This window comes from Candoia aspera, chromosome 9 (assembly GCF_035149785.1).
Source record: "Candoia aspera isolate rCanAsp1 chromosome 9, rCanAsp1.hap2, whole genome shotgun sequence".
Classification (NCBI taxonomy): Eukaryota; Metazoa; Chordata; class Lepidosauria; order Squamata; family Boidae; genus Candoia; species Candoia aspera.
The window spans coordinates 25,853,461-25,873,926 of NC_086161.1; the positions used below are offsets into that span (position 1 = coordinate 25,853,461).

Genomic DNA, 20,466 nt, shown 5'->3' on the forward strand with positions numbered 1-20,466 from the left:
ATTTCATCCAGAACCTGCTGGAGCTGTAATGCCACCACTTTCTCAACCACTTTCCCCAAAAAAGGGGAGGTGGGAGACTGGATGAAAATTGTCCAATACTGTAGAGTCCACCGATGGCTTCTTAAGGAGGGGCTGCACCAACACCTCCTTAAAGACAGTTGGAAACGGCTCCTCCCTCAAGGATGTATTAACCATTGCCTGGACCCACCCATATTTCACCTCCCGAGCTGTTTTTACCATCCAGGAGGGACATGGGTCTAGATGACAAGGGTCTAGGTGGCATTTACTGTCCGGAGGATCCTGTCCACTTCCTCGGGTCCAACAGGATCAAACTGTTCCCAGATAACTAGGTAAGTCCGCTCCCTTGGTATCTCCACGGACCAGGCCTCACACTTGGAGTCTAGCGTAGACCGGATCTGAGCGATTTTATCCTGCAGATGCTCTGAAAACTCCTCTGCATGGCCCTGTAGGTGGGTCACTGAACCCACCTTCCCCAAAAGGGATCAAGTGATTTTAAACAGGGCCATTGGGCAGCATTCTGAGGACGCGATAAGGTCGGAGAAGTATTGGCACTTCGCCGCTCTTATTGCCACCAGGTAGGCCTTAATAGCAGCTCTAACCAGTGTTTGGTTGGATTCAGTCTTTGTCTTCCTCCAGCAGCGCTCTAGACATCTCTTAATCCTCTTCAGAACCCTCAGCCCCTCCGTAAACCACAGAGAGTTTCAGGTTCGATGGGGTAAGAGAGGTCGCACAGGCATGATCCTGTTCAAGGCCCCAGCTGCCTCTCTATTCCAAGCAGCAGCCAGGGCCTCCGCTGGACCGTGCAGCAGATCCTCGGGTATAACCCCCAACTCCCTCTGAAACCCTACTGGGTCCATCAGTCACCGGGGGCAGACCAATCGAATGGGTCAGGCCTCCCTGTGGAGGGGGGCTGCATAGGAGAACTCAGGGTCTCACATCCAGTGACTTGTGGTGCAGTGCCCCTGAAAACCATCCAGGTCCATCAGTTGCCGATGTGGACCAATCTAATGGTCCAGCCTCCCCGCAGTGGGTGGTGGCACTAGAGAATCCCATGGAAATCAGGGTGTGATCTGACCATGACAAGGGAGACACCAAGAGCTCCCCAAATTTCAGATCACATAGCCACTGCTCCAACAGGAACACCAGATCTGGAGTGTGACCACTGTCCCGTGTCGGGCTCTGGATGACCTAGGATAGGCCCATGGCCATCATACTAGCCATGAACTCCTGAGCCACCTCAGACTCCACTCCCAGGAAGGCAGATTGAAGCCCCCCAGAACCATAAGTCTGGGAAACTCCACTGCCAGCCCCGAGATGGAGTCAAGGAGCTCAGGCAGGGAGGTTGCCATGCAACAGGGAGGCTGCTACAACAGCAACAATCCCAACTGATTCCTAGAGCCCAACTTAATGAACGGGGTTTCACATCCGGTGACTTGTGGTGCAGCGCCCCTGAAAACCATAAGGGATTCCCTGAAGACAATCACCACACCCCTACCCTTGCCCCGCCCTCTCGGCTGAAACCATGCTGGGCATATCTCCAAAAGGGCTAGCCCACCCTTCCGGACCCAGCCAAGTCTCAGTAATACATGCCAGGCTGGCCCTGTCGTGAATGATCAGATCATGAATGAGGGAAGCCTTATTGCAGACCGACCTGACATTCAGTAGTAGCAGTCAGAGGCCAGGGCCACTGAAGGTCTGCTGACACGGTACCGGGGCTGAGATCAAGGAACCGGAACACAGAACTGGTATGAGACATCAGTCCCACGTTCCCCGAGAGCAGTCCGCTCCCTGTCTCCCACCATTTCTCCCCATGCATGTCACCACCATTAAGTTATGGCCCACCTCCACCCCCCCACAGCAGCCCCACCCCATAGCCACGCCCCTCAAGACCTGAGACCAGGAACCTCCTGTTGTCCTCTTCAAGCGTTCCTGGGAGGGGAGGCTGGGATAGCACATGCAGACACCCTCACCCTCACCCTCACCAGCCCTGCCCTGCTGCTCTCCCCAGCTGGTAGGGCTCCCTGCCAGTCCCTCTTCTGGCTCTCAACCTTGCAGGGCTAGTTGACTCACTGGTGCAGGCTTTCTGGGCTGAGTCCAAAAATTGCAACATAAAGTGTAACATTCCAAAGAAGACCCGTTTTAGTGCAACCGCAACAGGCTTGGCAGGATGGTTCCTTTGTTGCTGCTTTTTTTTGTGCCAATGAGCCTTCTCTGAGCTACGACCCCCAAGAGATCTTAATATTTTGCCGTGGCCAATATACTCTACAGTAGAATTTTTCAGCTGTGGGAGAAACATCCAATTAGAAGTTGATTTTTTCTACTGTCTATAATAGAACAAATAGTAACATGACTGTAGTTTTTAAAAAAAAAATCTTAATTCTGAGCTTATCTGGAGAGACAATGAAATATGCTCAAGCAGATTAATTAACAGTATTTGTCCTTTTGCTTCTCAGTGACTCATAAACTTTCAAGTACTCTTCTTTGGTCAGTGTGGTTAATATCTCTGCACAACATCTGGAATTTACAGTATGTCATAGTAAAAACATAACAGCCTTGCTGGGCCAGCCATCTGGGTCACACAAGGGCCAGCCTGGTGCATTTGAGAAACGTAGGAGTCCCTTTCCACTGTTGCTCCCCATACTGGTATTTCAGCAGGTTCTGCTTCCTGAGATAGCCAACAGCCGTCGACTAATAACTGTCTTCCATTAATTTGCCCAGTCTCCTTTTAAATCTGTCTAAGTTAGATGTCATCACTACATACGATGGCAGTGAGTTCCACAGTTTTAACTATGTGTGGTGTAAAGAAGCATGTTCTTTTATCAGGCTGAATTTCCCACATTTTGCTTTAATGAGTGAACCTACCTTCTTACAACCATGAAAGCTATTTTTATTCATATTTTCCAGCCCATTTGGTAGTGCAAAGTCAAAATAGGCTGCTTTTTCTTGATGGTTGATGTTGGCATAAATATTGTTAAAATTTATTTGTCTAGAAAAACATGCAAACTCATTTGGCAGGTACTGTTGGAAAATCAGTCTAATACAAGAGGCAACTGGCAGAGTTTGTTCCAAACTAATTGAACTCTGCTCACGTTCAAATTGATGGGATTCAGTTTGTGCTATTGAGTTCACTGAAACCTGATTTTATTTAATACCAGCCAATCTGTATGTTTTTGTCACCAAATCACAGGAGGGTGACTTGGATCAGCCCATTCCCGTGGCCTCAGTTCAAATCCCTCAGACAGAACATAGCTGTTTTTTAAAAAGGGACATGCTTTTGAGGTGCAAGGGGGCAGCACTCTTCACTGAGGCAAGTGTTAGGATAAATAAAAAGTTTTATTTGTTTCACCCAAAAATGGCATCAGACATTTGGATATCTATATCCAAAAGTCTGGGTGTGCAATATTCCTTGCTGGGAACATAGCACTTCTTTCTCCTTTCTCACATCAGCGGTTGGGTGGTATCACTGCATATTACCCAAATGGAGTTGAAAGATTTTAGGTCTGGATGCCAGATGGGACTGGGGGTGCTGAATGCCTCGGCTGTTCTGTGCAGGTTTTCCCTACACACGTATGAAGAGGGCTTTAGGTGGGGCTTGATAAAATCCACAGTCTGTGGTCCCACGGCTTGGCTGTTTCTATTCAGATTTGTTCTCTCGGCTATCTACAGAAGTTATAATTCTTTATAGTATTATATGCAATTATAAATTGAAATACTTCAGTTTGTTCTAGGATGAATTTAAAATCTGAAAGTCTAAAGTTTAATTGTTGTTTAGGTGAACTGATATGACTGATATCAATGTAAGATATATCATATAGTAATGTTATAGAACAACAACATTTTTTAAAAATTGAGTGTCGTGTTAAAAGCTTTTTAGTATGAATGTGATTTAAAACACATGAATTAGTTCTACTCGTACAGCATCCATACAGAATGCCTAAATAAAGTAGAAATAATTTTTAAAAAAAGGAACTAGCTTTTAACTGCTAACCTCAGATACCTCTGGGTCTGAGGTGTCCATGAAAACATGAGATACTTCCCTGTGCTCTGCATTTTTTTTCTTTTATGGCTCAAAGTATCTGCTCAAAATGCACTTTGTTTATTAGCAGTTGCATGTGGCTGCAAATATCAGTCTTTTCTCACCAGTATTCATCTTGTGCATCCTAATGATAAATGGATGTGTCCCTGCATGTGTCTGAGATTCCTTGTGACCATGTCAGAGCAATCTTCAAATCCTTTGCATGCCATGCTCCCAAGAATTGCCTTGGAGGCATTTCAGCAGAGAATGGAAACTCCACAGGGCTCATGCTTAAGACTGAGTCCTGAGAAGGAGATTTGCAGTGGCAAGAACTTTCACAATCAACCTTTCCAAAAGGTGCAGTTTGTCACCTCTGTGTGGGAGCCACAGAGCTCTGCTGTTGCCCTTAAACTGCTGGGTTTTTTTCCCCCTAACATTGGAAGGGCTGTGGGGGGTCAAGCTGATGCCTGGAAAGCTCCAGTGGGGAGGTGCTGATGAGGTTTGAAACCTTATTGTCCATGCACTCCATGTGCAACTTGGTATGTGCCTGGGATCCTTGGTTCACAATTATTGTGTGCAGTTCATTGAGGTTGCTTTGTCCATTAAGTGGTACTGAGTGTGATAGAGTAAAATGCAAGGAAATCAGGGAAAGAGGAGAACCTTAGATTCTGAGAGATTTATCCATCCAAGGAAACCTGGGTTACTGAGGTTGGGGACTTAGGTTTGCAGACATAAGACAAACCTGGCTGGATTAGATCAACAACCCATTTTATGCCAACCAATTGCCTTTAGGAGGCTCACAAATGTGGACAGCAGTGACTTTTGCTCCTCAGCGGCTGGTAGTTAAAGCATGTTGCTTATGATTCCAGAAGTAATAAATAACTTTCAAGATGATTAGCCCCTCTGAGCCTTCCTAGACTTGTCCCATTCCCTTTAAAGGCCATCAGAATTATGTTGCAGAGTGCTGGAAAGCATTTGGCCCAGAGAGATCAGAAAAATCACACACCAGGCATTTCTATAAAAATAAATTTATTTACAGAAAGCTCAAAAACATATTTACAGGCTGGTGCATTCACACGCGCTCAGAGAGCACTGGGCCCATGTCACAAAACTTTTAAATTTCTCAAATGCCTCATCTTTGTGTTTTAAGATGTAGATAAATGTATATCTTGAGAAATCATCAATGATGGTCATTGCATACCTTGCTTGTCCAAGACTTGGAGCAAAAGGACCAATAATGTGTACAATTTCCAAAGGTCTAGTTGTAACTCTGTCACAGTGCTTACTCACAGGAGCTTTTAGTGTTTTGCATTCTTTGCAAACTACACAGTCTAAGTATTTATCACAGGGTTTTATCTTTAGGTCAGCACACAGCTGTGGCATTTGTGCTATATACTTGAAATTAGCATGACCAAATCTCCTGTGCATCAGGTGTACACAATGGTCATGATATGGAGTGTTGCCAACTGCAGCCTTGCAGCTTAGCTTCCTTGACTTTTGCACAATGTACAAGGAGTCAGTAGCACATAATTTACCATTTTTACGTATCTTACAGCCATTTTTCTTAAATGTTATGACATACCCTGTTGCAGCCAATTGTGCCACAGATAAAAGGTTTGACTGTAAATGTGGCACATACAACACACCTTTTACAGTTTCTCCCAAGCAGGATAAATACAAGTCACCTTGTCCCATAATTTTGGTCACAGACCCATCAGCCAAAGATACACTTTGTCTGTCAGTTTTAGACAGTGATACAAAAGAGCTTTTACAATTACATAAATGACAATTGGCCCCAGAATCCATACCCTTCTCATACACCCATACCCTTCTCAGCAACCTGTGCAATTTGGCTTGTCTGAAGAGCCTTCTTCTGTGTTGCCCTTGTGTTCTTCTTCTCTGTCTTTCTACTCTTGGATCTCAAGGCACAGTCTTTCTGCAAATGTCCAGCTGAACCACAATTGAGGCATCGCTGGCTGGCTAGCGCTGTGGCCGCAGCTTCCTTTCCCTTTTCCCTTGTTTTCTGGTATTGCAGCTTTCCAGAAGAGATGGGGGGGGGATCTTTCCTCTCTCTTCTCCCATTCAGCGAGTAAGCGCTGTGTAACATACGATGGGGTGAGGTCTGCTTCAGGCATAGCCTCCAGGGTACAAATCAGCATGTCCCACGTTGCATTCAGTGAGGACAGGAGGATATAGGATTTTGTGAGAGGTGTAAATTCCATTCCTCTCTCCTGCAACTCAACAAACAGCTGCTGAATATGATGCAGGTGCTCAGGAAGGCTATCTCCTTCTGCAAGGTAGGCTTTGTACAGCTTTTTTGTCAGGGTAACTTTACTCCCTGCTGTTGCCTTTACATACAAGTCTCTCAAAGCGTCCCAAAGTTGCTTTGCAGACTGCATACCTCACACGTGGACTAGCTGATTGTCCTCAACTCCCAGGATAATGGTGGCTCTAGCCCACTCATCCTGCCTAAGCCATTCAGCACTGGGATTTTGGGGGGTTTGCTCACCAATTGGCAGCCAAAGATTCTCTCTGCGAAGATACATTTCCATCTTCAATTCAAGTAGTTGGTCTCTGATAGGCGCTCCAGAGGCATCGCTGAGGGCTGGGAGGCAGCCATGGCTTCCTCCTTCTTTTGCAAGTCACCTCAGCTGGCTTCTTTGTCCTGTAAACCAGCAGTAGCTAGAAAATCTCCAGGCGGCTCCAAAGAAAAATCTTCACAGGTCTTTGCTACCTGCCTTTTAAAATGTTCATGAGGTGTGGAGCTGATCTCTCTGCTCTTTCTGGGGTTTTCTGGGCTTCTTACTGGGTTTACTGGGCCCATAACCTGTTGGCAGATTGCCGGGAAAGCCTTTGGCCCAGAGAGATCGGAAAAATCAGACACCTGGCATTTCTATAAAAATAAATTTATTTACAGAAAGCTCAAAAACATCTTTACAGGCTGGTGCATGCACACACGCTCAGAGAGCACCAGGGTGCTTACTCGGCTGCAAAAGTGAAACTAAACAAAAGTCTTGCAAGCTGCCTTCCCCTCAGGCAATGCAACTATTGACACCTAAACTGAGGACAATTAAATTTGACCTCTTCACCCGGCCAATGCTTAAGGAAGTACTTAATTACCATGGTAGCCAAGAGCAGAAAAAAAATGCCAACAAATTATTGGCCCACCACCGAAAGCAACGAATCTCAGCATTCAACAAGGCAGTAAACTGCATCAGCTTTTCATTCCATTCAGTTTTCAGATTGTCAAGAAGGAGGGGGAGGAGCTTGGTGCTTCGCAGTTTCCTTGTGCCTTCTACATCTCAGCAGGGATGGTTGAGCAGGGTGACATTTGTAACAGCGATGAGACCATCAAAACACAATTTGCCAAATTCATGAGGCAGCTCCCAAATGTTTTATTTCTTTATTTATTCAATTTTTATAGCCGCCCTTCTCAGCAAGTGACTCAGAGCTAGACTTGCCTGGCTCTCTTGAAGTAGCAGCCCTCAAACCAGCTGCACTAGGGCCCCCAATATTTATTTATTTATTATTCAAATTTAATTACCGCCCATCTCCCCCAAAAGAGGGACTCTGGGCAGTTTACAATAAAATCAAACTATGATCATAAAAGTTAAAATCTCATAAAACCAGACACATTACAATTATTATAAAATGCAATAAATAAATAAATATAAATAAATATGTAGAAGCCCCACTGAATGTGTTGAGATTCCTGTCTGAGCAGATACAAACTATGGTGCAGTGTCCTTCCACGGCTGATCTGAGAGAATGTTTCTGAAAGATGAGCAGCCATTTTTACAGATGAACCTTCAAAACCGGCAGTTTGTCAGAGCAGAAAAATTCAGGCTTTTTAGCAGAGGGCTCGCCAGATGGCCTCCTCTTTGAACTTTTATTGCAAAAGTGTGGGAGCTTGTTTTGTCAGGGTGACCCGCTTGCTGTTTCTGAAATAACCAAGCCAGTATTTCTGTCAGGCTGCAATGTCTGTCTGGTGTTATTTGATGTTGAAACACAACTTCTGCTTTCTCACCATAATGAGCACTTGAGATACTGCAAGGAAGACAGAGTATCTTTTTTAAAATGGACTAAATTAGTGTATGAAGTAACCTGGAAATAATAAAGCAATCTTGGACATCTTAGAATCATAGAACAGGAAGAGGCCAGTTAAGCCTTTCAAATCCCACCTGCTGCTCAATGCAAGAATCCAAATTCAAGCATCCGAACAGATGCTGCCTGGCATTTCTGCAGTACACTCACTCTGCTGTAGCTCTTAAGTAGCGCTTGCAGGTCTGGCTGCTTGTTTCCAAAAGGGCACAGGGGAACTAGAAAGAGCAATCCTGGCAGCACAAAAAGGGAAAATCCGAGGACTGAGTCTGGCCAGGGACTGGAGAATCCTTTCCAGCCAGCGAGTGAGATGGTGAGGAGAGAAGAAGATGGGAAGGGAGAGCGATTCCTTCAGGAAGTCCTGGAGAAGTCTCAGTCCTTTCTCAGCTGGACCAGTTGCTGAGGAGGTATGAAGACTCTCAAGACAGATTAAGGACACCTCGCAGAGCTCACACAGCCCTTAGCAGGGGTTCCCCCAAGGGGATCACAGCACATCCCCTGAAGGTTGTGGAGCTGAGGCAGTTTTCACAAGAAGATTATCCTTGGTCAAAGTACGCAGGGCACCATCTGTTATCCTTCATCTCAGCAGAGGCTGTTCTGGGGGCCAGAAAAGAGTCAGCATCCCTGGTTCTGTCTTGTGCTACTGAGTTAGGTCCAAAGATCAAAGCTGAGGTACTTGCTCTAAATTCCTGTTCTTAAGGGATAAAGGACAGTCACCAACCTTAAGGACGATAGTCAGGAAATAGTTTGCCATGAATCAAAGCAGAATCACTGCTGGTTATTTATTTAGCCTTTAGTGATCTAGTTTAACACTTGTGTGAATCAGCTTTCTCAGTTCAGCTGTGGAGGGGGCATATCATATCTCTCCCCATGCTGATCCTGCTGACTGAGGAAGAGGAGGCTCTCTCCCATCGTTCTCCAAGAACAGTCAGAAATTACAGCTTTTTATTGGTTCATGACTACATCTCTCTTGAACTCTCAACTTCCTTTAGAAGCTGAGAGAGAGAGAGAGAGAGAGAGAGAGAGAGATCCCCTCCCCTGGGTTTATTTCTTCTGAGAGGTGAACCTCCTGCTCCAGTTCCAAATTAAAGTGAGAGGAGCCCACCCATCCTTGCTGAACTGGAAGAATATTAAAAACCATCTCATTCCAAGTCAGAGTACTAAGTCCATTTAAACTTGGGACTGGAAGCAATTTTAGACTAATGTGGAAGGGTAAGGGATTATACCTGACACAAAGTATGTGCTTCCACTGAGTTCAATCCTAAAACCACACTTAATCCTGTTTAAGACCTTAAGTTAACCAAGAAACGCTGGATAGGTCTAAAAATGGCCAACCTCTTTGTCAACAGAACAATTGAAAGCAAGTTGCTTCAAGAACAACAGAGCAAGGAAGAGGCTAAGATTAATCAGGAGCCACTGATAGACCTCTGAATGATTCATAGCCACTTGCAAAACTTAACGGTTCCCAATTGTCCAACAAGTAGAGCAACATAGTGACTGGGATGACTTCCTAAGTCATGGTTTGTTTCATCACACTAAATGGATAAGACATAATTGGCTGGGTCTTCATAGAAGACATTAAGCCATACACTCCGTTTCTCAAACCACTACTGGTGGGTTCACCCAACATGCCAGGTCAAAAGCAACCACACAGGTTAGCATGTTGTGTGAACCACTTAAATAAAATGGTGAAATTGAGCAATTTAGGGCAGGGAGAGCTTAGCTCTGGTACCTGAAACCAACTTCTGCACTCCAAATTCTTTTACCCCCAAGTCTGGGTGGTGGACTTCAAGATTCTATCTAGCCAAACAAGCAATTTGTGTTGGGCAAGCTGTGCCTGCTCTAGAGCTATCTGCAACTGGTACAAACCAGGTGATTAGTAAATCATACCGTTTATTCGGTGGTGTCGTGATATATGGGACATCACCACCACTCCCGCAGATGCCTGTGTTCTAGGGCCAGCACAGAGTTTGCCATGGAGGTTAAGAAAACAGCTATTTTGTGAGAGCGTTTGAATGCTTGTTTGGGGTGGGCTTCTTTATCTGGTTTTCTGTCTTAATTTTCCTTCACTCCCTCATCGGGCTGTGCTGACCTGCAGGGAGATGGTCTAATGGTCGAATGCTGCTTCTTCCAGCCCTCCTCCACACATGCACGTGCAAAGAGAAATCAAATGTGTTAAGAAGAGGGGGCCTAGGGCTGATGTACCATCATTTTGTGCTTGTTTGCTTGTGGAGGAAAGCAACAAGGAGAAATGATCAGTGTTGAGAAGTTCCCCCTTGGTCTGAGACCCGACTTGGATATAGATTAAGTCTTGGCAAAAGGAATGGCTGTTTCTGTTGCTCTGGGGAGCTCAAGACCCATTGCCTCCTTCAGATGCTTCAAACATCTGAAAGCATTAATAAATCATCGCAGGAGAGAAGCAGGGAAAAGATGATCGCTAGCTTAGCGGCAGCAGAGTTTGTGGAACACTTTAAACACATTTAATAGAAAACTTGCTCTCTAGGAGCAGGTTCCATTTACCAGCACTGGACTGGAGGAAACGTATCTTCGCTCAGAAGACCTATGTCTATTTTTGCACACAGCTCTTATACACACGAGCCAACCTCTCAAACCATCCCTTGCCTTCCCCTTGCCTGCTCCCTTTCTAAAACTGCATCCTAAAGGCAGAGGTTGATCCTGGAATGACTCCAGGCCCTGTGAGCAACAGTGAAAGGATTTGATGGCAGCCTTCTGTGGGGGACAAATATCAAAAGAGTTGTCATAGGAGTTTGAGTTGCTCAAACAAGGAGTTGACTTGCTCTCTGTACTCTGTTACAAGACCAAAATCAGTGGATTGACACCACAGGGAAGTAGATTCAGGTTAGAGATGAGGAGGCGTATTTTGCCTGAAGGCAAAAGCTGTCAACCAGTGGAGTAGGCTGCCTCATGAAGGACATGTTCCCTTTCACTGAAGATCTTCAAACAGGCTGGATAGCCATATGTCCGAAATGCTGTAGCAGATCCTGCACCAAGCACGTGGTTGGACCAGTTGATCTGTGAGGTCTCTTTCAACTCTTTGATACTATGGGGAAATGGAGGGGGATTAATAACTGAGTTAGGCTTACTTAGTCTGCAAGATACTAGGAACTGGGTCTTCAAATACCTCAAGCAGTGAAGGCAATGGAGAGGGGGTGAAAGGGAGCATTTGTTCGGAGGAAAAAGCACGAATACTTTTCACTTACATAAGTGTGCATTCAGATATCTTCCCTCTGTGTTCTGAAGTCTCCAACACACTGGACATTTTCTGAAAGTCTTGCCGCTGTCTAGCTTCTGTTAAGTCTGCTTCCCCATCCAGACCCTGGCAGCCTCTAACTACTGGGTCAAGGCAGCCCCCCTTTCACCCAGGACAGAGATGTCTAACTAGGTATTGTCTGCATGCTGACGATACCTCATTCTTAACCTGCAGATGACCCCTCCAGGTGATTGACAGGGGAGAGGACTGAGCCCTCAGGTACCCCATAATACTTGCAAGAGAATTGTCAGCAAAATGAGCAGCCTATTCAAAACATACCAAAGCAAGATCCCAAAATGCATATTTTGTGCAATTGGAAATGCTACACTGTGCAGCTTTGGTTGCATTTTGAGCAAAGTGACATCTGCACCTATTTCACTTAAATAGGTCTATTTTGAAAATGGGTACATTGTTAATTCAGTTATTAATAGCAGTATATGATACGTGACAACATAAAGGTTATTTCCATGAAAATATTAAAGAAGCCGGTTTCTTTTTGTAAAACAGACTTGGAAATGGCATTTCTGTGGAGCAAATCACATATTCTGAGGCTCTGAGTTTTATTACTAAGAAACTCTGATTGGGTAACCGCAGATGAACAAAGATTTCTAATAAGCAGAGTTTCCATTCCAGAAATTTGGGAATGGCCATTGGGATTTGCACATAGAAACACAGAAAAGATTCCCTGGGCTATCAGGAGACAACCTGGCAGGTGACCTCAAGTCCCCTCAGCCTTAGTCAACCCAGGAAATAGCAGAGAACTTGAGGTGAGGACACCCCTTCTTTGTACCAGCCTTTCCCAGCAAGATGCCTTCCTGGTGCATTAGGATTGTGGGCTCTTATTTTAAGCAGTCTGAAGTGATCGGGGGTTGAGAAAGCTGAACAAAGGAAATACAAGGCTTGCTGTACTGTGAATGTGAATTGAAAGTTGATTCGATGCAAAATGGAATTGCTTCATGATAGAGACTTCTCACTTAACCTACAGAGAATGTTTGCACACACACCAGGCATTCTCCTGAGGAAGGAGCAATAGACATTTTAGTGAAGGACCTAAGGGATGCCAAGTGATCACTGGAATGGCCTGAAGTGCTGGCCAGGAATTCCTGCATGTGGAGGCCCATGATTGGTCAGCTTGCTGATACGTCTGCCTTTCAAGGAAAGAGATTGCTGTCACTCTGGAGCAGAGAAACCCATCAGAATTGATGCCAAAAAACTGCTTTACCCACCAGGCTCTCCTCTGCTCACAGCTTGAAAGGTTTTTATGAGCTGTGTCTGTATCTGCTTCAGTGAGGAAAAAAGATTGTTAGCTGATGCCACGTAGATGTGGCAGGATGATGGTCAGCAGTTGGTTGAAAGATACCCATGTGAGAGAGGTGCTGGATGGATCCTTTCTGTGTTCATGTATCAGCAAGGTCCTCCCTTTTCCAGTTTTGGAACATTTGCTTTCCATCTTTTCCATGAATGTGGTGCCCTGAAAGATAACTTACATATTACCTTAAAAATGAAATTAGCAGTCACCTCTGTTAAAATTCAAAGATAAGCACAGGCAAGCCAATATGAGGGTTGGAAAACCTCTAGTCCTCCCTCCCTTTCTGTAGTTCTGATATGGCCAAAAAGAAGCAAATGATTTACTGAGAAAAGCAAAGGAGGCAGAAAGTCAAAGGTCACATCAAAACTTGCTCCAGCTTAACTGGCCCTCTCCCTTGCAGTACTTTGGAGAGGGTACAGCCCATTTTTAAAATATTTTTTTAATGACTGCTGGTATTTCTTGTAAACTTCCTCTGAAGGATTTGTGTCCTGAAAGATGGGCTGTAGTAATTAAAAATGCTGTATTTTGAATCTTGAAAACTATTCATATAAAAATGCAACACAATTTGACACTTCTTCAGATAACTTATTCAGCTGGTAGGGGCAATTCAGCTTGGCACAAAAGGTACATGTCACATGGAACTGAGACATGAGTAAATCCCGTAACCTTATCCGTCTTGTTTCTCTTTGATACTGGATCAAGCCAAGAAAGTGTTTTCTGTTGGGCACCTGACTTGGGAGTGCCATTTGAGGGTGCCTTTTGGAGCCAGGAGACAATTGCTTTTCATTCCCAACACCTGCAATCTGTGTAGATTATGGCATCAAGTTTATTTTAGCTAATCTCATAAAGCTAAGCACAGTCAGATCTGGTTAGTTCTTGGATGGGGGACTACCAGGAAATTCCAGTTCTGGACTTTAGACTGGGAAGTAGGAACACAGTCCAGAAGGAGGGAGTGGCAAATTACTTCTGAAATGCTGCTATGAAAGCCAAGAATTTAATTGACTTTAGGCATGTTTATTTTTGCCTGAGCAAGCCCTCCGTCCTTAATTGCTTCTTTGCTAGTGTCATTTGTTCATTATTGTGTGTTTCAAATTAAATTATTTTTATTTTATTTGTTTTTTACCATTTCATCTTGGTTTTGTGGTTTGTAACTCACTGGGTGGTTGATAATTATTTTAAATAAATAAATTATATTAAACTTGGCAAAGAAGTGCCATTTGCCCCATCTTTTATCGGTAACCGCTGCCTGCTGCCTGTAGGAGTTTCAGGTGGGCCTGGGCTTCTGCCCAGCTGTACCCCTCTTTTGCCAGCTCAGCCCTAACCAGGTTCCCACTGGCTGTAAATTCCCCCTTGGTTGGGATTGTAGCATCTCAGCTCTTCTCAGGATGCACTGGACCTCCCTTACTTACTTGTTGCTCATGCAAGTAAGTTGTACGGTGAGGTTGTGTATCTGTTATGACAGCTTCATCTCTTTAGTGAAAGAATGATCACCTCTGATCCTCATATAGATCATGAGCTGTGCAAATAAGATGGCATTTCAGTTGCTCCGGCTGATGTGCTACTTGCACTGTAGCTGGAACCTTCCCTGCTGGTAAGAGCAGTCCAGCTGTGGAGCAGGTGGCCCGGAAAGATGGCGACTTCTCTTCCTCAGAAGTATCCAAGCAGAAATTGGAGTGGGCAGCCATCTGTGGGGAGGCCTTTATTCGGAGCAGGAGGTAGGACTTGTGGGAGCTACTGGCCCCATCCAGCAGTACAGTTCTAAGAACCAGGACCAATACCTGTTTTCCTTATTTTCAAGCCAAATTTGATTAGAAAATTCAGTATGGCATCCACAGTGGAGCACAGGCATCAAGTAGAAGCCGTGATGATGTCAGAATGACGTTGTGTGTGTCGTGACAGTATTGTGCAAATGATGTGAATTGCACCATGATGTCACAGGGCCAGTAATTTTGCCATTGGCATGATGACATTATGATATCTGCGACCTTGCACAACCCTGCGGACAGTCGCTTCACATTTCCTTACTCCTTCCAAGGTGACCCTGTCCTGCTTCACAAGGATCAGTTGAAATGTCAGCTTTCAGAATGCTTCCATTTCAAAATGCTGCCATGTGCAATGATGCTGCTCTTCCTTTTGGGAAATAAAGTTTCCACTTCTTTCCTTTTAAAGAAATTGAATTTTCAGCAGAAAGTGATTGTGTTTTGTGTCAAAAAGAATGTAGAATTATATAAACAAATCATAAGTCACTATTTTTTAAAACATTTAATATGACAGTTGTGGTGTTTGAAAATGATTTTCATGTCAACAGGATGGTGGGGAACCAACAAGAGTGTCAGCAGGGGGTGGTCAAAACAGTCAAGATGGTGGCTGCCATCAAAGCCGTGCCCCTCCTTTAGCTGACTCACATCTGTGGCACACATAAACAGGGGCAGGAGTTTGATCACATGGTTACAGCCATCATCTGGAGTTCTTGATCCCTCCCCCAGAGATCCCTGGAAACAAGGGTGGTCTCAGACACTTGTTTTTTTTTAATTTTCTTTGCGAAAGTAAGACTCTCTAATATGTTAAATCTACTATTTCAATTTTCACTTGTACCCTACACCTGTAAAAATATTGGAAAGTCTTATTTGGATCATTACCTGGTGATCTGCATTCAGCTGCCAGATGTTTGTGTATCAGTGGGGCAAGTTGGTGTGACTCCTGTGGGCAGATTGCTAGGAAAGCCTTTGGCCCAGGAGAGATCAGAAAAGTCACACACCAGGCATTTCTATAAAAATAATGTTATTTACAGAAAGCAACACATATTTAAAAGCTTCTGCATTCTTACAGGCTCTCAGTGAGAGCTGCTTAACTCTCTACATGCCTATACAGAAGGGAAACAGAAACTAAAACAAGTCCAGGCAAGTTCTTCCCCCCAGGTGCAAAAATTAACATCCGAAAAAGAGACAATTAAATTCAACCTCTTCACCTGGCCAAAATGATTAGTTACCATAGTAACCTTAATCTGTAGTAGAAAACATTAACAACTCCTTCTCAGGGTGTCAATGGGGAACCATATGTCCAGAAAACGTTGGCTGTGAGCTGAATCGACTTCTTATAACAGCCCTGTTACAAGAAGAAGGCACACAAAATGACATCTGAAGAGATGGGCCACACCTAGTCGTCCTCAAGCCTTGCAGGCAGTGTTCTTGAGGCAGCAGTCTCCTTGATTCTGACTCAAAGGTGAGCCAAAAGCCACAGTGGGTCATCACAGCTTTATGACTTGATTTGTGGTTGATGAAAAATCCAAGAAATGAGCTAGAGAGTCCTCCTTTTCCTTTTCCTTTTCCTGGAGGCTTAAAAAGAAACCACCTGAAATTTCCTTTGTGTGCTGTTACTAAGTTTGGAACCGCTCTCCTTTTTTTCTTCATAGGCCCCAGGAGAAGTCATCAACACACTGTGTGGATACCGGACTCTAAATCAAGAGGTAGCAAACTGAAGTTCACTGAGCTGAGTTGGATGCCAAACAGCGGTGGGCAGGCGGGTGGGAACAGGTGCTTTGAGAGTGTTGCTGCTGAAATCCCCACGGAGGAGAACTGCCCCTGGCTTGGGACGGCTTCTGAGGTCAGACGGCCTTTTTTGCTGCAGCCGAAAGTCTGAAAGTCTGAGGGGTGTGCCCAGAGATGGCGGGCCTTGGGCAAGACCGGGCCTGATGCCGGGTCTTCTGAGCAGCCCACCGCCTGTAGAGCTGGTCTCGCTCGCCGTTTAATGGTGGGGTGGGTTCTGTCCTCCTTTCTTTTGGAGAAGGAAATGAACGTTGGAACTTCAAAGCAAGCTTATAACCTGCCAATGGAAGTCTTATCCCATGTTCTTTGGCACTGTTTAGAAAGAGAATCTGCTTTAGGTTTCATTTAACATCTCCCCCACCCCACGTCCATTCAGAAATAATTCAGTTAAAGAGTTAATGGTCAAATTCAAAGCCAAAATGCCACCCCTCCTCTATTCAGCAAGTGCAGTATTTCAAATACCGGATTCGAGCAGTTTGACACGCCAAACAGATGTTCGCAGAAAGAAATAAAACTTCTTGCTAAATCTAGGATTGGCCTTTCTGACATTCTGCTTCCAGTAAACCTAACGAAGAAAGCCACATGAGAAGACATTTCGGTGACTTTAAAGGAACTGTCAGTTTAAGAACTCCTGACCTGTTTCGGTTTGAAATTAGCCTTGCTACAAACCCTCGCAACATTTCCATATATAAAAACAGCAGAGAAAGCCTGCAGAAGTTGGCTTTAGAATTCTTCCTGACCCCTTTTCGCTGAAGGCAGCTGTATTTTCTTCTGTGTAACAAAGCAACATACTAAGTGTGTGTTTCTGCTCTCCCCCTTGTGAGGCACCTACAGTACGTGATGGTGTGCATGCATGTGCTGGGAAGCAAGGGTCATGCAGTACAGGTAGTCCTTGCTTAGTGACCACAACTGGGACCAGAAACTCATCATTCTATTGAGTTGGAAAGAATAAAAAGACCCATTTGGGAAGATCTGCAAATTCCAGATGAAGATCATTACAGCAGGACTGAAGATAATAATGCCAGTATATCTGGATTGAAATTTTTGGTGGAGCTGCAGTAATCTCGTGCACAGTCCTGATCCCTGCACCCAAAAGAGGGGATTGGGACCTGGGATCATGATTTTCAAGCAACTCTGCTCAAAATTGCTGAGAAGGAAGGGGATACCTATGAGAGTTGTGTGTATGGCCAGCCAAGCAGTCTGGTCCTTCTGAAGACAAAGGGGAAAGTGCAGAGCCCCTGAAAAAAGCCTTTGCAAGCTATGTGGTGGATTCACACAACACACTTAATCTGGTTAATGAATTAGCCCCTTAGCACAGTATAAACTAACCTAAAGGCTGGGTTTACACAACATACTTTGTCATCTGTAATAGATTTGTTTGCCCACTATGCTGGCTTGATTAGTGTTTTTTGTGATTTCAGGTGTTGTACAAACCAGCATGCTGGATCTCAATAATTCTTTAAAGAATTCCATCAGTCAAATGTAATAGCAGAAAGTATTGGAGTCCTAAATGCCAATGACTTGTGACAGAGATATAATTGTGTCATTAATTAGAGATTTATTCTTTTGTAGCGACTGGAGCTGGTGAACACAATTCACGTGCGCGGCTGCATCCATGCAGTGAGCTTTTGGTTCAAAGACAATTTTGAAGCTACATTAGGAATTGTTTGCTCTTTGTTCCTTCCTCAGGTAAAAAATATTGTTGTTCTCTGATGGTTATTTGGGGGTGTTTGTGCTTTGCCCATGAAAGAGCAGCACAGAAGGGGTATCTTTGTTTAATTAGCACATAAGGAAACCTACTCCAGATGTCAACTCACTGTGTACTCAGGGACATCTGCTGGGGGGAAGATCAAAACAGTAGCAATGGTGGTTGCAACCATTTGATTGGTGGTGCCAATCTTGACATTTCTGACCGCCCCATGAGCCCCTGCATGTCCTAACGAAAAAGATCCATAATATGTCCTGAGTAGCTGTCCTCGTTGGGCCCTTGCCCAGTTAGCCAGGATAATTAGTGTTTCCTCCACAATTGCCATCTCCCTTCTTTATCGTGGTCCCTGGGCATCCCAGTCTGGTTGATGTCCCTGCAGAGGAGCCACTGGAACATTCTGGAAGGAACAAGCTGAGCAGGAGGCTTGCTTGTCTCAGGATCCCTGCAAACGCCACGTTTCTGCCATTCCCCACTATTCTCTTTCAGTAGTTGCATTTTTAGAGGATCCAGCGCTGGCATTTCCTTGTTACTACATCTTCTCCTAGTTGCCCTTGGGTTCCTTTCCACAAGCGCCAGCAGTGCCGTGGGAGATGCGCCATCCACTGCAAGCCTTAGACGTGCGGGATCTGAAAGCACCATCTGCAGCATCAACAATCCCAGGACTGTTGGCTGCGGCACAGCCAACCCTGGAGCAAGTCTGCGGTTGCTGCCACCAAGCATCACTCAGTCTTTGGACAGGCAAAGCCCACCCAGTCACCCAGCACAGAAGGGGAGAGCAGAAAGAAGGACAAGGAGCTGAGAATTCCGTTTTCAGCCCCAATCCCGTGCCCCCAGTGGCTGCACTGGTGCCAACTCCTCCCCCAGGTACAAATGAACCCTCACACACCTGAGGATGTCCAGGATTCTGTGCTGGAAGTGTTGGAAGAGTAGAATGATTATCACCTTACCATCTTCGGTTGCACAGCCACCCAGGATCCACCTGTAAAGGAGTCTCTCCCCAGATCTCTTGGCTCAGCGTGGCTTGGTTGGGGGCACATCATGCTCCTTGACCTTTTCATTGTCTCAGTCAAGGACTACTGGTCCTGTTCACTATACTGGCAAGAGAGCTTTAAGAGGTAGCCCGATCTGCGTAGCCCTTCCACCATCTGGGGCACCAACAGTTCACAACAGGAACACTGGCAGCAACACTGCCCGCACTCCTCTGACCGTATGAAGCCCTTCTGCCCTCCCCGGTATCCCATCATCAGGCCACTGAAGGTGCTGCCTGGGTTGATGTAGACCTTCCTTCTACTGTCGGGCACCATGTGGAACGGAAGGCTGCTCTCAGAGTGCAGGGAGAGCAGTATGTGATAGAAGGAACATGTAGGAGAATAAAGAGAGTGGTTATTGAATGGGTCAGCATAGGACCAGGAATAAAACAAGGATTTTATTTTATTTTATGTCCCCAGGTAGTTGAATATATTTATGGACGCTTTCTAGAAGGAATGCTTGTGGTATCATTAGAGGTGTTTTAGGTAGGCGTGTGGATGCAGATTTACTTTTGTGTGCAGACAGTGCCATGTTGGCTGAGAATCCAAATGATTTGCAGCAAATGTTGGATAGGTTATATCAGTGTTTGGCTGGCTGGGGATTTCTGGGAGTTGTAAAGTTACCAAAATTGGAAAAAAAACCTGGGTTATATGATGCAATGAAGAATGTGGATTTGAAAATTAAGGAAGACCAAGGCAGTTTTATTTTTCAGGGAAAAATCTTGATTGTACACTATAAAGAAATGACCATACACCTTTGTTGGTGCTGCAAAGGCAAGACAGAAGCAACATGCAGGGTTTCGAGAGGTGAAACACGGAGCATGGTCTGGTCTGGAAGGAATGACAAAACACAACAAACCACTAAGACAGTGAAGAAAGCTGTTCCAGGAAGGGGTGAGCCTCCAGAGCAGTCCCCTCTAGGCCCATCCGGGGCGGCGTGGAGTGCTCCAGTCCTACAAAGCATCAGCTCCCACCATGTCATTCTTGATAGGCAGCTTCTGGGTCTCTACCTTAGCCTTCTGAATTGAGGGACTAGGAAGTCTTGCCCCTAAATCTAGTGAATATCCTCAGTAGCAAATCAGGATCCAGGGAACTCTCAACTGTTTGCTGCCATCTTGTGGTCCTTTGTATTTTTTCAGCCCAGGGCTGGCTTTCCAGGGACTTGGTTGGTCCAGTAAGAAAGGTGACACATGTGACTGAGCCTCAACAGCACAGAGTGAGGATTTACCGAAAGAAGTAAAAATGAATAAAAGTTGCTTCTGCCCACTGAGTTGTATGGAAGAGAGAAGGGGTATGTCAGGAGAAACAAAGGGGAGTTGAATGCAATGGGATCGGGCTACTCAAGTGTGTGGAGTAAAACAAGTAGAGGTAGGATCAGGACTGAATGTGGACTAGATGCAAGAAACAATGACAACATGGAAGAAATGCATGGAGGTGGTTGGGTCATGCAGAGAATATTTATGAGGAA

The 20,466-nt window shown here is 45.0% G+C and overlaps 1 protein-coding gene across 3 annotated transcripts in view; it reads left to right on the plus strand.

The window, feature by feature from the left end:
* Window positions 1-20,466, plus strand: part of LOC134502704 (tetraspanin-15-like) — a 109,349-nt gene that overhangs the window by 74,656 nt on the left and 14,227 nt on the right. The window contains exons 6-8 of one of the 3 annotated variants that reach the window (XM_063311172.1): window positions 16,130-16,183; window positions 17,835-17,951; window positions 18,457-19,134. In XM_063311172.1, coding sequence (XP_063167242.1) covers window positions 16,130-16,183; window positions 17,835-17,951; window positions 18,457-18,459 — 174 coding nt within the window. In that variant the 3' untranslated portion in view covers window positions 18,460-19,134. Of the gene's footprint in view, window positions 1-16,129; window positions 16,184-17,834; window positions 17,952-18,456; window positions 19,135-20,466 lie in introns of those variants that run through there. The other 2 variants (XM_063311169.1, XM_063311170.1) reach the window with 2 other exon arrangements.